This window comes from Oryctolagus cuniculus, chromosome 12, assembly GCF_964237555.1.
Source record: "Oryctolagus cuniculus chromosome 12, mOryCun1.1, whole genome shotgun sequence".
Taxonomy (NCBI): domain Eukaryota; kingdom Metazoa; phylum Chordata; class Mammalia; order Lagomorpha; family Leporidae; genus Oryctolagus; species Oryctolagus cuniculus.
Genome location: NC_091443.1, coordinates 56073648 through 56090891, shown reverse-complemented (window position 1 = coordinate 56090891; position 17244 = coordinate 56073648). Strand labels below are relative to the sequence as shown.

At 42.9% G+C, this 17244-nt stretch overlaps 1 protein-coding gene across 3 annotated transcripts in view; it reads right to left on the bottom strand.

Annotated features, from left to right (window-relative positions):
* AVEN (apoptosis and caspase activation inhibitor) overlaps positions 1–17244 on the bottom strand; it is a 190215-nt gene that overhangs the window by 4582 nt on the left and 168389 nt on the right. For all 3 annotated transcript variants that reach the window (XM_070053965.1, XM_051822123.2, XM_051822122.2), the window contains 2 exons: positions 5634–5704; positions 240–335 (listed from right to left, as the gene is read on the bottom strand). In XM_070053965.1, the coding sequence (XP_069910066.1) occupies positions 240–335; positions 5634–5704 (167 nt within the window). The remainder of the gene's footprint in view (positions 1–239; positions 336–5633; positions 5705–17244) is intronic.

Here is a 17244-nt window from a genome sequence, read left to right as displayed (position 1 = left end):
GTAAATACTCTGGGTAAAATAACAGACCTTACAGCCAACATTTCACCCAACCTCATGACATTCGATCTCTTGAACTCTCTTAAATATGAAAACAAAAGCACCCTTTCAAAAAATTACTCCTTTCTTTCTGAAGCTTTGGTGAAAGGGGCAGCGGAGTTTGAGGGCCCTGCAGAGTGGGTTGTCCTTCTCTTCCCCAGCTGGAACCCACCCCAGCGTGGTGGCGCCTTCAGGGCTCTTACCTGGACCAGCTCAGCAGCAACATTGAGTCGGAGAGAGAGGGGCAGTTCCTGAAGTGCTCGGACCAGTGACTCGCTGTCCAGGTAGAACGCCGAATTCTACGTATGTTTAAAGAAAGAAGGAAGACGTGATCGGGTGACGATTAAGTGTGACCGTCTGAAAACAACGGAGCGGAAGATGCAAGTAACTGTAAACAAGTCGTTCGTTGGCTGAGAGTCCATCAGATCAGAAATCACGCTTGATGAACTAGAATTTTTCCCTCAGCAGAACCGAAACTACCTTCTTGGGCCACAGCTCACATGTCAGAGCCGCAGCCGGGTAGCAGCCATCCCCATGCCGGCACTGCACAGTACCTGCCAACCACAGGGGCTGTCTCTACTACCGGCAAGCTGGGAGAGGAACAAGCATGTCACGGAATCAATCTGGACACCTCCCCTAAACTCTGGTTTCTGGCCTCAGGGAGGAGAGACGAGAGCGGCTCAGGTGGCGAGAGGGGGTGGAGAGGCCTCGGAAGGAGACGGTAATGCCTATTTCTCCTTGAGCCAGAAAGCAGAGAATGGAAACTGGCCCTCGCACAGACTGAGGCCAACACTAAAATCTTCCTCTGATGCAGTTCCCATCATAGAAGTCAAGTCATGCGGCCAGTGCTGTGGTGCAGTGGATTACACCACAGCCTGCAGCGCCAGCATCCCATATGGACGCCGGCTGAGTGCCAGCTGCCCCACTTCCAATCCAGCTCCCTGCTGGTGTGCCCGGGAAAGCAGCAGATGATGGCTTAAGTACTTGGGTTCCTAGCCTCCGTGTGGGAGTCCTGGGCAGAATTCCAGGCTCCTGGCTTCAGTGTGTCCTAACCCTGGCTGTTGCAGCCATGCGGGAAGTGAACCAGAAGATGAAAAAGATCTCCCTTTCCCTCCCTTCCCTTCCCTCCCCCTCTCCCTCCCTCCTGGACACTCTGCCTTTCAAATAAACAAATATCATTTTTAAAAAAAAGTGGTCATAATTATCACACACAGAGAGGGAACAGCACTGACCACCCGGCCTCCCAAGGACCATCACCGGCCCAGCTAGGACCAAGTCTTATCTAGAATCACCGACTTCAGGCTACACAAAATCCAGAGGTCTTGTAGTCTCATCTCTGCTCCAGGGCAGAAGCACCTTACACAGATGGGCTGATCACGGCCGGACATGGAGCCGTATTCTCGGTGGGCTCAGAGCCCTGTCACCAAATCCAGACCCACCCTAACCACTGCCCACACCACAGTAGGACACGGGGACTGAAAGAAATGATTTGGGTTTTCAGCTGCCCTTCTTGAACTGTCTTACGTAGGCAATGCTGACAGCACCAATTATGGCCCCACTACCCTGGAAAAAAAGTATTCACATATAAAAAACCCAAGTGCACACCAGGACAGGATGGAAAACAAGACCCTGATAAGAACATGGGAGACTAAACACACGCTCAGGCCATTCCCTCCTGAACACAGCACATTAAGCCTCGGCTCAAGACCATCATGGCTCAGCCTTTGTTCTCAAGTTTAGAAAAACTGTTTCATCCACTGGAAAGTTATGACCCTGAGTGTTTAACCCAGGGAGAAGTCACCACATCAGAAACCACAAAGTTCACTCTTCCTAGTGCCAAGTGTCTGCAAAGTCTCACTTCCCACGGTGTTTCTGCTAGCCACTCTCACATGTTGCTCTCTAGAGGAGGACCACGGAGACCGCTGCAGTCTGGCTCCAGGGATCCACATGGCCTCGGGCCTCTTCTATGCCACGTACAACACGGTCACAAGGTGTATCACGAACAACGGAAAGTTTGTGAGCCAGAGACCCAGGGACTCAACTGGCTACGTGAGCTGTGCTCCGAGTGTGTCCCCTGTGCAGCCTCCTCCCACTCTTCTAATCCCACCCATCACCCACCTCCCCGCTGACACTGCACCGTGTCCACAGTGCCTTCACAACTCTGCACTCCATAGAGATTTCTCTTCCGCCCCGGCAGCAGTCCCGGGACCCAGACCCACCACCACAAGCTACCTTCTAAGGCTTTCTCTTGGTGGTCAGTAACTGGTCTCATCGTGGGCTTATGCCTCAGTTGGCGGAAATGAATTGCTTACTAACAGTAACTCATGAATTTTAAAAATAGGTTAATTGGAATAATAGCATGAGTTAGCTTTTTGCTACATGTTTTAAAGCAACTGCTGGATACTTCTGCTTGGAAAGCCCATCCCCCACATTGGCCAACTCTGCTGGCCACTAAGAGAGGCAGACAGTGCTCACTAATGTCGTGAGGGAGGGTGGAGAGAGGAGGAGGACACCCTGACACCTTCTTATCTGTACACTCTGAGGCTGCGAGGAGGAAGCCAACCTTGACTGCCAGAGCAAAGTCCCCCAACCCACCTGTCTTCCAGCAGCATGCGGAGAGAATGCACAGGAGCCCCATCAGCCCCTGGGTAAAGCACACTCCTGGGTGAGAAAAGAACCTGCTATAAACTCCACTCTGCAGCCAAAAGAGAGCCTTTGCCCAGACCATTATGCCTACCCCAGAACCCACAGCACGCACGTCTGTGTCTGGCGCTCAGGAACCACGTGCAGACCATACGCTGGAAATGCCCACATTGAGTAGCACTTTGGAATAAGCTGGGAAGGTGTTGTAAGGTTCCTATTCTCATGCCTGGCTCACAGAACCATCCTCTGCCCCGGGGTGGAGCTGAGGCCTGGGGGTCCACACCTTTACGCCAGGCACTCAGGAACCACTGCATATCACTGGCACCTGCCAGCTGTTTAGGAAAGGACAAATGAAGAAAAACCGAAAAGAGAATAAAAACTGTCATGTGACTTTCATCTGTTTTTTTTTTTTTTTTTCCTCCCAAAGAAGGTGTTCTTCCCACTTAGTCTCTCCTGCCACGGCCCTACACTGTTCAAAAAAAACAGCTGCACATCCCAGCCCTGGATCTAAGGGAAAGACTCCCCCATAGAGAGGTAGGCCCACCCAGCTGACGACGGGCCCCAATGCCAGGTGGTGTCCCCGTCACCCTGCCTGTTAGCTACCGAGGAAGAAACCAAGTCAAAGCTGTGATGCTGGGTCCCGCTCCTGACAACCCATCCCACAACCAAAGTCCCACTCCCTTCCAACTGCAAAGACAAACACATTCCCACTTTCCCACTTCACTTCATTGTCTTAGGTCACTGGTCCCACAGGGGAGGTGGGAGGGCCTGCAGAAAACACATTTACTTGTCTCCCTATCCATTTTCATCTTTCTCTCTCGCAAGTAAGTGAGAGGAAAAAAACTGGGCAGTTAAGTGAGACAGGAAATGGTTTTGATGGGGAGATGGTGAATCCCACTTCAGACATATCCTACCACACCTCAGAATCACACTGAACTTGCTGCTCTTCCTTTGTTCCACGGATGGGCATCGCCACTCATCTTGTTCCTGAGGCTGGAAAGCTCAGGGCCACTGCAAATCTTCCTCAGCCTGTCTCACGCCCGGTCAATGACCACCGTGTACCTCACGCTCCCCAGGAGTCCTGTCCATCTGCAATCTCCATTTGCACCCTCACTCTCCGCACTTAGTCAAATGCTCGTCCTGCCCCGTTCACAACAGCTTCCTAACTGGTTTTCCTGGATCTGTGCTGTCCCTCTTTCCCAACGCTGCTGAGGTCAAGTGTAAGCATTTCCATGTTCTTACCAAACAAAACTCTGCTAACAAACGATTTTAGTAAGATGAAGGTTTCATGTACATCACAAACTGCACTGAAAGGCAGTTTAATCCTCCTTACAACTCCAAGTGACATTTTGTAAGCTCCACTTTACAGGTGAGAAGACAGAAGGAATGAAGTTTGCCCAAGTCATAGAACTACGATTCACACTCAGGTCTGCCTCTCCAACGTCTATGTTCTCACCCATATACTAAGCGCCCCTAAAGAGCGTGGAGATCAAACGGCCGGTACTAACAGCAGCAGCTCATCCCTCCTCTGGGAATTCTACACTCAGCTTCACTCCCCACCTCGGTCCTTGGACAGGACCTACCAGAATCATACTCAGTCACCAAGACCCATTCAAGTGATCTTTCCCCATAGCAGTGTTCCTAGCCACTTCCAGACCAAGACAGCGGGCTCCCACTGCACAATGCACTTTATGCTGCTTTCCTTTTCGCTTATTATGTAAACATCTGCCAAGCATCTACTGTAGGGTGACCACCGTGCTCAGGTTAAGAGACCCAAAGCAATTAGCAGGCACCATCTCTGTCTTACTCACTTGCATATGCTGCATCTACCAAGGCATCTAGTAAAGAACACGGTTTTTGCATTTTGATGAAGAAACTTGGAATCATTTGAAATTCTCAAGGTATTTTAAATACCCTGATATTTCATTTGATTCAAAAGGGGTTGAAAGGTGAATTTTTTGACTTTCACAGTTGTATTACTTAGCTTCTCATCAGTGTAATGAGATACCTGAGAAAACTTAACTTTACAAAGAGGAAAGGTCTATTTAGCTCACAGTTTTGTAAGTTCAAAGTCCAAGATTGAGTGGTACCATTGCTCTGGCCTCTGGTGGGGATGGGGGTGGCAGATGAAAATGGCTGGAGCATGTGTCAGAGCAACTGGTTACACCCTGGGCCAGGAAGCAAAGAGAACGGCAGAGCCCACCTCAGACTTTCACAGGCAGCCTTCTCATGAGAACACCCCTCAGCGGCCAAGCCCCAGTGACCTGAGGACTTCCCACTAGGCTGACCTCCTGAACACCATAACTGGATTAAATTGCAACTCTCTCAGTACCATTAACTCTACCATTCACTCACAACCTTGGGGGGTTAAACGCCTGCATGAATTTGGGGGCCAAGTTCTATTCAAACTAGAGCAACTGTACTCCTCAACAATCTCAATTTGTCCACCTTTAATCAATTTGTCCCACAATTCTAAACCACATGTCATGCATATGTCCCGGAAGACGTAACCAAAGGCAAAAATTTTAATGCTCATTTTCTATGATGTACATAATGCACTCTTTATAAAAAGTGTTGAGAAGTCATTTACAGGTGACAATGGAGTGAATGTCCAGACCAAAGATGAAATGGGACATTTAGGGGGAACACCTCAGTTACAAGGACCTGTCATAGAAGAATGGCAAAAGGAGAATGGACAAATGGCAGGGTCATCAATTTTGTCCAATTCATGGCTACAAAGCTCCTATCAAGTGACCCAATCTGCATTGGCACCTCACTCAAATGGCCACCTGTATAACTTTAGCCTCCCCAAAATTTTCTGAACTGCTTGTATACATGCTAATCAGCTGCACATGAGTTACTACTCCAAACTCTATCTCCAAACACTAAAGTAAAAGGTGTCATCCTATAGCCTGGAGAAGAGCCAATCCACGCTAAAGAAAATTTTCTCTTACCTGTTTTGGACATGAAGCTTCACTATCCCATTCTTTCTCTTCAGCAAACCGGAACTGTGAGAAGGAGTCCCCTAGGTAAGGAGAAAAAAACATACGGGTCTATGAAAAGGCCAAAGGAAAAAATTCAGCTTTCTATCCCTGTGGGAGCAAACGCACCATTTCTGAAGAGCTAACCCTCCTTCCTGAATTCAGTGACATCATATTGCAAGGTCCTGGCTTCCACACCTTACACATTGATGGGCATTCAAAAGATGCTTTTGGCAACTACACTCACCGCTTCATACAATTACCAGTAAGCTACCATCTGACATGCTTGAGACACAGCTAATCAGCTCAGGCCTGCAGACAAGGCCATCTAGTGGTATGTGGGATATTTCCCTCTCCTCTGCTAATGTAGGCAAGGGAATTTTTATTTAGGATTTGAGGAGTGGGCAATATAGGGCAGGGTCGGGGGGCAAATAACACAATAAAAAAATATAGCCTGGGAAAGCAGTAGAAGATGGCCCAAGGCCTTGGGCCCCTGCACCTGTGTGGGGGACCTAGAAGAAGCCCCTGGCTCCTGGCCTTGGACCAGCTCAGCTCCAGCCATTGTGGTCATCTGGGGGAGTGAACCAGCAGATGGAAGACCTCTCCCTCTCTCTGCCTCTGCCTCTCCATAACTCTGCCTTTTGGTTAAATAAATAAATCTTTAAACAAACAAAAAAATCATGGTGCACCGCTCTGTGATTCTGTGAGGTAAGGAAACATGAACAACACGTGAGAGCACCATAACTCCTGCCCATTATAACCCTATGCGGTAAGCCTGCCATAGGCTCGTTTTATACGTGTATGTGTATCTCACTAAGAACAGTTCACTCATAAGTTAATTATTCCTCAGTCTAGCTTCCTGATCCTTCAAAATGTGGCTGTACTTCATTAACACAACACTTAACTATGTCTTCAGACTTTATGCTTTCAGAGGTAGCCTCTGTTCACACTCCAGCCTATTCCATGCCCCATCCGACTGTTGTTTCTTATTTCATCCTTTCCTCTCGTCTTGAAGACCTCTATGCTGCTACCATTCATATCCTACTTATAGTTCAACAAACAAGAACAGGCCCACTTCTTTCTTCAAAGCATCTAGACATAGAATTTGTTCTTTACTTCTGAATGAATACTGGGAGACAAGGAAATAAACTCCAACAAAGACATAGATAAAAATGCAACTAGAACTCACCTATAACACCACCATTTCTAAAACACAAACATCACAGCAATAACTTTCAGTAAGATCAAGTACAAGGCACAAGGGGAAAAAAAAAAAAAAGGTAAAACCAGTACTCTTAGACATTAGTAAATCAATGGTCAATGTGATGCCTCAAGAATTAAGATATCAAAAATGTGCTGGGAAAATTGGATCTCTGCATGCAGAATTATGAAGTAAGACCCCTATGTTATACCTTACACAAAAATAAACTCAAAATGAATCAAATATCTAAATGTAAAACTTGATACCATCAAATCACTATAGGAGAACATTGGGGAAACTCTGCAAGACATTGGCATAGGCAAAGACTTTTTGAAAAACATCCCAGAAGTACTGGCAATAAAAGCATAAATACAAAAACAGGGTTATAGCAAGGTAAGAAGCTTCTGCAAGACAAAGAAAACACTCAACAAAGTTAAGAGGCAACAGACAGAATGGGAGAAAATATCTGTAAACTATTAAACTGATAAGAGACTAATATTCAGAATCTATGAAAAGCTTAAGAACCTCAACAATAAAAGAAACAATATAGTTAAGAAATGGGAAAAAGACTTCAATGGGCATTTTTCAAAGGATGAAATTCAAATGGCCAACAGACACATGAAAAAATGCTCAGGATCACTATCCATCAAGGAAATACAAATCAAAATCACAATGAGATTTCACCTCACCCAGTTAGAATGGCTCTCATACAGAACAAAAAACCATACACAATGTCAAGGATGTGGGAGAAAAAGATACCCTAATCTATTGTTGGTGGGAATGTAAAATAGTACAGTGATTGTAGAAGACAGTGTAGAGATTCCTCAGAAATCTAGATCTACCACATGACCCAGCCATCCCACTGCTGGGAGTTTACCCAAACAAAATGAAATCAGCATATGCGAGAGTTATCTGGACCCTTATGTTTTTTTTTTTTTTTTTTTTTTTTGACAGGCAGAGTGGACAGTGAGAGAGAGAGACAGAGAGAAAGGTCTTCCTTTGCCGCTGGTTCACCCTCCAATGGCCGCCGCTGCAGCCGGCGCACCGCGCTGATCCTGGCAGGAGCCAGGAGCCAGGTGCTTTTCCTGGTCTCCCATGGGGTGCAGGGCCCAAGCACCTGGGCCATCCTCCACTGCACTCCCTGGCCATAGCAGAGAGCTGGCCTGGAAGAGGGGCAACCGGGACAGAATCCGGTGCCCCAACCGGGACTAGAACCCGGTGTGCTGGCGCCGCAAGGTGGAGGATTAGCCTATTGAGCCACGGCGCCGGCTTGGACCCTTATGTTTATTGCAGCTCAGTTCACAATAACTAAGATACAGAATCAACCCAGATGTCCACCAACTGGTGACTAGATAAAGAAAATGGACTATATATACACTATCAATTACTACTCAGCCATAAAAAAGCATGAAATCTTGTCTTTTGCAACAAAATGGATGCAACTGGAAACCATTATACTTAGTGAAACAAACCAGTCCCCAAAAGATAATTATGTTTTCTCTGATTTGTAGTAATAATAGAGTACAAAAGAGTATATAAGTGAAACTGACATTTTGAGATGATGATTATTTATAGCCCTTGTCTACTATTGAGAAACAATGTTTTTTTTTTCTTTTCTTCTTATTGCTTGAATTTTTTACTTCTTAGAGGGTTAAGCTTACCATTATAAAATAAACTGAAAGTATGTCATTGTCAAAATTAAAAGGAAGAATAAGAAAGAAAGGAGGAGGGAGGGTAGAAGGTGGGTGGAAGGCATGGTAGAGTAGGACATATACTCCTAAACCTGTATATGAAATACATGAAATTTTTTCACTTTATATAAATTATTTTTAAAGACTAAAAAAGGGCCTGAATTAATACAAATTAACCCATAACACACGAGAAAGATGTTTTCAGAAAAATTTAAATACTTTCATTATCAAGAAATGAAAATAGAGCAGTCAATTGCTTTACAAAGATAGAAAAAAGCAAAATATACATACACAGAAGTTGGTGAAAAAGAACCAGAGATGAGTTTAATTAAATAAAATTTTTAATTAAATGAAATTTTCTTATCTAAATAACTAAAAGCCAGGACTATATCTAAAATAAAGCTAATATCACTGTTGTCAAATAATTTTGCAAAGGGCAGCCCATGTAATTAGATGAAAATGAATTAAATGGTATTCAACTCAAAAAGAAGACAAAAATATGGTAATCTGGAGAAAATGTACTTTGTGCCTAAAAAAGGGAATAAGTGACAAAGGATTGAGAAAGGTGGCCCCGTTACACAGTGCTTTTAACAATGAATGCATCCTATATCGCTCCAGCTTGATTCATTTGCCAGAAGACATGCTTGTCTTTCACGCTAACAACATGGCCAATCTGACTGAAGCAGAGTAGAACAGAAAAATCAGTAAAAGAGACAGTTCCAGCCAACAGTTATAAACAATGGGACAAACATGGTGCGGTATCTTGTGTCCTAAGACTCATCGGCTGTGTCCTCGGGAATTGTAACCAGTGTGACGACAGAACTAGAACCACAAAGGCAGCAACGCCACCTTCCTCCTCCTCCTTCAACCAGACTCATTTCATGACTTACAAGAGACTAGAGCACTGGCTCGTGGTATACTTACTCAACAGCCTCACAAGATAGAAGAGCAGTCCGGGCCTGTTAGTTAGCTTGCACAACCAACAAAATCCCATTAGAGTCTACTTTGCAGATATGAGTATCAAAATGGCAGGCCAATAAACCCAGTGACTGCTTAAGAAAGTATTTTATTCATTAGAATTTTCTTTAAAAGAAATGCAGAAGCAAAACTGAGGTACACTGAGAGTTCACATTTTCCTCACATGACAAAAAGCCTCACATCATTCTATTCCAGCAACAATGCTGAAATTGATATGTATGCAATGAACCATGGTACTGACATAATTTTGTTGTATTTTAAGTCAATAATTTCCACATTTCTAGAGTCCAAATTAATGAGATTTTTTAAAATGAAATAATTTTATGAATCAGCAAAAGTATCAGAAAAGCAGAGATAAAAGAAATAACAGACAGCAGTGACCTTAAGCACTTTTGAAAACATTCAAAAGACAATGTTTCAGGCAGTGCCTAATGTTACAGTTTCTGGGACTGTTTCAAAACTCAGGACCATCAAATCTCCAATGTAGGGACTGATGAAGTGATGCCTTCATCTAGTCAAAGAGTCTCTGAGAGGACACGTTTAACTGATGAGGCACAACACTGCCATTACCAGCAATCCATTCTAGCAGAGCTCATCAATCTTACTCCTCTACCCACCTCAGTTCAGAGCTAACATCTATTTAGTATTGAAAATATGTGGTATAGTATAGTGACTGCCAGTGCAATCTAACAGCTGACAGTGGTGTCTATGCCTTGAATTGTCAACATTTAAATATTTAAACAGTGACATTCTATGAGATCATTTAAAAAATAGATCTATATAACTAATACAAAAAGATAGCCATTATCTCAACTGTTAAGTGAAAAAGCAAGTTTTAGTATGAGTAAGCTATACATATATAAGCAAATATATCACAAAAATACAAATTTATACATTGAGATGAGTCAAGACAATTACATTCCTATGTTAAGAATGGTTATCTTTCAGAGGCAGAAAAAGGAGACTTTTCCTTTCTGTGTAACACATTGCTCCAGCTGAATTTCCCTTGGTAAAGAGCAAGCACGTGTTACTTCTGGAATGGAACCAAACAGAAATAAGGAACTCCAGGGGGAAAATGAATTTTCTTCCAAAGATGAACTTAAGACAAAAAAATCCATAGATTTCCAAAGCAAGAGCCACAGCTGTCTCTCATTCTCACCCAACATTCATTCTTACAGAGATTTGAAGGACCTGAGGTCTCAATGTCTGACCAAGGCCCCACAGCCAGTTTATTGCTAGCCACAAACACATCTTGGCTCCTAGCTCCTATTACGCTATCAATAAATTACTTATTGACTAATAAAGCTCTCCCCACTAGTTCGGCTAGCCTTTTGAATTCCCTGGATCACAAACACACTCAAAATATTTTATGATATTTGACATTCTAATATTTGACATGTTGACAATGTGTGAAGATATGAAAGTTCAGATTACAAAATAAAGAAGTCTTCATTTTAGGAAATCACTTCAGGGGTTTCTTTCAATAATGACCACAGTACTTTTAAAAAGAAGAGTCTTTGGGGCAAATACTTGGCACAGTGATTAAGATTCTGCTTAAGACTGCTCCCACATCCCATATCAGACTGCATGGGTTCCCAAGCCCAGCTCTGCTTCCAGTTCCAGCTTCCTGCCAATGCACACACTGGAAGGCAGCAGGTGTTGGCGCAAGTACTTCGGTCTGTACTATCTACACTGGAGTCCTGGATTGCATTCCAGGTTCCTGGCTTCTGCCTGGTCCAGCCCCAACTATTGTGGGCATGTGGAGAGTGCACCAGTGCATGGAAGATCTATTTCAAATAAATTAAAAATTAATTTAAAAACATAATTGCAAAGCTTTAAATAATTAAAATCTTTGCTAAAACTCTGAATATTCTAATTACAATGGTGTTGGTGAAACAAAAGTGAGGTGCCAAACCTATCACTGTATTATAAATCCAGGATCCTCATTCTACCCGTCTTCTACAGCTGGTCTAACAAAGTGAACACCCAACTCACTACCATTTCTCAGTATCAATGTTTTCAAAAAGCTAACCATCTAGTCAGAAAATACAGCTTCCGAAGTTAAGTTTACTCTTGTAGCTCTAGCAGACAAAAAAAGAACTTTCAGCCATACGAAAGTACTTAACATAATCAGAGCTCTCCAGCAGTAGTTCAGATGGGATTATAAAGAACAATTTTATCGGGGCAAAAGGAAACCTGTCAACACTAAATTTGGACAATACAGATCAGGTATAGAGTGAACATGAAAAATGGAAAATCTGCCCAAGCTAACACCAAGTTCCAATAATTTGGTAGTAGCAATTCCTATAAATGGTATCTATTCTGGATCTTTAGATCTTTTAATCATAAAACTGACCCAGATGTGTGTGTGATACCTACTTTAGGAAACCAACTCTAGAAAGCAAGAGGGAATGTATCACTTGTTTGGATTCAAATTAATTTTAAGCCCCATTGTTCTGGATCTTCCTTATCATCATGATCAACTCCCTTTTTTGGAACACATACTCAACCAGGACACCACGTCTCTGAAAGATCCCAAGTGAACTTTACAGGCTGACAAAAGACTGACAATTCCACGATCTTCACAAAAAGAATATACAGCAAAGAGCCACACAATGGCTGCCAAAGAAAAACGAAATTCCTCTTTGTCCTCTCTGAACTGCTCCGGTCTCCTCTTTGAAAGATGGCGTACGTGGAAGGTCAAGGCAGACCCTACGTTCACAGGATAACCCAGGGAGGAGTCACAGCCCAGCCAGTAAAAATCACCACCACTTCCAGTTTCCAGCTTTCATGGATGGGTCGTTTTAGATGCAGGTCTCCTTCTCTTTAGGAGTGACTCTAAAACAAAGCAGCTGCTAAAATTTTGTGAGAAAGACTATACAAGCCACTACAGTGACTACCTTAAAAGTTAAGTAGAGCTAAAAGAACAAGAAAGACAATAAAAATTGCTCCTCCTGCTCAACAGTGACTTATCACTACTTTCTCACCAGGTGCGGGGCCCCAAGAGCCCCTGCGCATCAAATATCCACATTGAGCACTGCATTATAGGATGTGCCTATCTTCCCAAAGCCCCTAAAATGCTGCTTCCCCATCTGCATGGATTATGGCGAAGGAAAAGCCAGACACACTCAGGTATATAAAAGGGTTCTAGGCTTTATGAGAAAACCTTACATTCTGGAATTTAGAATCCAGCTGTTTTCCCCAACACTATGGATTAACCCTATGTTAACCTTCAACCACTGCAGACCATCTAACAAAATTCCTGAGTCAGCATTTTCAGGATAAGTGCAACATCAAACCCTGGCATAGAACTCTATGATGAGAGTAAGTAATTTGACAAAATTGACTGAATAAAAGAACATCAAGATCCATCTTCAGAGGGAAGATGAAGTCATAAGACCTTAGAACTGTTCTGCAGTAGTGCAGTGTGTTGTCAGTGAAGATTAGGTCTGGCTGACTGTAACAAAGACCTGGAAACCATGGCTTAAACAAGATAAGAGGTTGTATCTGTGACAGTTAAAGGCCAGTTAAAGTTAAGCAGTCAAAGGCCAAATCGGTAGGCCGGGCTTCTCCCAGCTCATTGCTTTGCCTTAGCTTAGAGAGGCCCCTCTCATCACAACCAAAGAAGAGGGCCAGAATTCCTGTTATCCATCAGACTTCCAGACAACAAGGGAGAAGAATGAAGGAAAAGGAGGCAAAAGGCATGCCCCATCTGTCTAGGGAGGTTTCCTAGCAACAACAGCAGAGTAGTTCCATTTCCTTCTCTTTGGGCCTGAACTGTATCGTACCATCTATCAACCCACAAAGTAGGTAAATTATTTCCAGGTAGTCACATGCCCATTTGTGAACCAGGGATCCTACTCCCCATAATAGAGAAAAATTGAAGAATGAAGCTTCAAGAAGGTTCTACTTGAGAGGTGGTTCATTAACAACAGCTCCCAGGGTAGGGACTGCGCCCCCCGAATCTTGAGTTTTCTCTATTTTAGTGAAATACTTGAAACATCCGAACTTCTCAGACTGAGATTAAACTTAATCTCGGAGAACATGCCTTTCAATGTTTTTTTCAATTCTGATATGGGGTAGGTATAACATGAAATTCCACTTTCCACTTTCCAGCCTAATGCAAGACTGCTTTACCAAAGTAAATGCAGTCTACTATCTTTTAGGGAAAAAGGACATAACTTGATTAGTTTGTTCATTTTCCCATACTTTTTTTTTTTTTTTTTTTAGCACAACTATGTGCCAAACACTGCTGGGTGCTAACATAACTGTAGCGGGAGTGGTCCCTGTCCACTTTGTTATCAGATTCTGAGTTAAGAAAGGACAGTGTGAAACAAACGAAATATTAAGAAAACTAAAATTCTTCCTCTAAGCTTTCAGGGGTTTCACTCTCTCCCTTTATCAACTTACACATTGTGCTCATGGTGCTGATTTAGTTAGAAAAGGTTAGTCTACCTGGAATCTGATTTGTATTTCATTTGTAACTTCTCTGACACCCAAAACTGTGATTCTGTTGGTTCTCTCAGAAGGTGAAAACCAACCTATGGCAAAGGTTCCAGGTCTAATGTTAGAAAATGACTGCCCACCAATCCCACTAACAATCGCACAACCACACTCAACTCCCAGAGAGCAGGAAAGAAAATTAATCACATCCTAGCAGTGAACAATTAGACAATTACAGGGGAGGAAAAAGAATCCCTTCGTAACTAACAAAAGCCTAACAAGAGTCACTTGGACCTATATGAAGAAAAATAGAGAACTACACTGGATTCTCCTTTATTCATTTAGCAGAAGTCTGCTAAGAGCCAGATGTTGTATTACATGCTGAAAGAAAAAACTGAATAGACTAATGCCTTCCCTTGATGGGTTCATCATGACATAAAAAAGCAATTACAGAACATGTAATGATGGACACAAAGACTTAGGGAATCATTATGTGGGGTGATCATTAACCCTGGTTGGGCTTCCCAACAAGAGATGGTGCCAGAGCTGAAGAATGACTAAGAGCTGGCCAGGCAAAAAGCCAGGGGACTATAACCAATGGCAGAGCCAAAGGCAGGCATTGTGGGAACCTGGAAGCAGTTTGGCGTTACCAGAACCTAAGACATAAGGGAGTGATGAAAGCTAAGAACAAAGGTCGTGAATGCAAAAATATAACCTCCTGAATGAAACCCTGTAACCACAAAGATGCTGATGTTAATTTCTAGTTCATTGCAATTCCAATGAAAACCTTATTGATATGAATATAGTATATTCAATATAATATTTATTCTAAATGCAATATTACATTATCTACAGAAAATAGAATTCTTTTTTCCTTTTTTGATATAGCTCAAGATAGGTTATACATCTTAGAGATATTTTTTAAAGATTATCTTTTAATTTACATATACTTGCAAATACAGCTTTCAGGTAATAATCTTATTTTGTACATTTTCCAATACTCTAAACAAAAACATCAAGACTCTAACAAAACTGTAAAAAAGCATCAAGCAAAAAAGCATCAAAATATTTTTAAAAATCAAATATAAAAATGCATCAAAAGGCATCAAACTTTTAACAAAACCACAAAAATGGGTATATTTTGACTGTTGTACTACAAAGACTTTAAATAACATATAAAGTTAATGTTAAAATTATAGGACCACATTATCAAAATAATGATGGCCTTTTAATTTAAGACAGTATAATCAATCTTTTGCCACCAAAGCCAAGATCATTTTACTTATACAACAGATATTTGGCTTTTATTGCTCTCTCCACTTTGACTTATAAAGTCTATTTTGTTTTCATGTTTGCTGTTTTTCTTTTGGTGGGGGGTGGGGGTTGTGCACAAGTCTCAAAAATGTTAGGTTCATTATGAAGTTCTGGGGTAGGTGTTGTTGCAAGTAGGTTAAGCTGTTTCTTGTAACGCCCACGTTCCACATTCCAGTTTCGGTTTGAGTCCTGGCTGCTCTGCTTCCAATCCAGCTTCTTGCTGTGTCCTTGGGAGACAAGTGGATGAGGCCCCAGGGACTTGGGATTCCTGCTACCCATTGTCAGAGACCCAGATGGAGTTCCTGACTCCTGGCTTCAACCCAGTCCAGCCCTGGCTGCTGTGGGTACTTGGGAGTAAACTAACTAATGAAGATCTCTGTCTCTCCCTTTCTTTGTCACTCTGCCTTAGTAAATAAATCAACTTCTTTAAAAAAAAAAAGTTAATATTATCCCTTTCATTTGCCTGTTTCACATACCAATATAAATATTTATTTGAACTCTGCCTCTCCGCCTTCTATTCAACCTAGTATGAGTGAAATGTTTCTTGAGGCAGGTCAGGGTTGGGGGAGGTTAGTGACCAGTAACAGCTTCCTTTCTTATCCCATTAGATTTTGTTTTCAGTTTTGAAAAACACTATCCTACCGAACTGTGATTTAAATGGGCAAATGATATGCTAAAAAATATGAATTTTAAAAGTTTTTGTTTAGCCTTCCTGTCAAAAATCTGAGTAAGGATCAAAGATGATTTCTAATCTTCTCAGATCATAGCCCTTGAGGCTAACAAAGCAGCGAATGGTGTACACAGAGAGAAAACATGGCATACAATTTAGGGATGGGGGGAGTTCATAAAGTTCAGCTGTGACGATGTACAAACAAATGTGCTTTCCACCAATGAGGCAGGGCAGGCAAAGTCGACAGAAACCCAGTATTCCATGATACCAACTCCACGCAAAAGCAGATGTGCCCCAAGTTCCTTTCACAGAGGGCCATGCTGCCCTCCTGCTGCTGATGTTCACACAGCACCGAGACCACCTGGGTTTCTGTTCCTTGATACCAAGAGGTGTCTTGTTTGAGGGCAAGGAGGGAAGGCACGCCAGTGGTTCCGTAGTCTGCAATGACTGCAAGAGCTGCAGGATTCCCGGCTCTGCACCCTACACAGGCCTCACTCTTTCCAACATCCGCCCAGGACCAGTGCAGTCCCTGGCAAGTGGTGAGCAACAGATGAACAGGGTGTAAATTCCTTCATGCGAGAACCCATGAGCAAATGAATGGGCGCACAAATCTAAGAACAAACCAACAGAGGTGGCCCACATGCCACAGAGGGAGCAGGGGACAGAAAAATAAGGAAAGACATGCTCGTTTTCACAGAGCCAGCCAAATTTAGGGCAGAAATGCAAAACACACAATTACACGTAAACAGAACTTTCTACTAAGTCGAGCGGGAAGGAAGGAAACCTGGCAGAGATCTTTGAATTTCTCTTAAATTGCTCTGGAGAGGTGAGAAAGATGAAAAGAAACTAAGGATGAATCTCAAAACGTAAATACTCTCAAAATTACCCCAACCCAGACAAGTGAACAGTACAACATAAGAGCTTGTGAACTACGAACACCATCATTAAAAAGGGTACAGAGCAAGTAGTTGGTTCCCTGTCACCCACATGGGAGACCTGGATTGAGTTTCTGGTACAGAAGATGGGAGTTCTTTCTGTCTCTCTGCCTTTCAGCTAAAGGAAAATTTAAAAATATTAAAGGGGAATAGGTGCAACAAGTTAGGCCATCATTGAGAAGTCTGTATCCCATATCAGAGTGCCTGGGTTCAAGTCTCACATCCATTTCCAATCCAGTTTCCTGTTAATGCATACCTGGAAGGCAGTGGATGACGGCCCGGGTACTTGGATCACTGCCATCCAGGTGAGAGACCCAGATTGAGTTCCTGGCTCCTGGCTTCCACTTGGTGT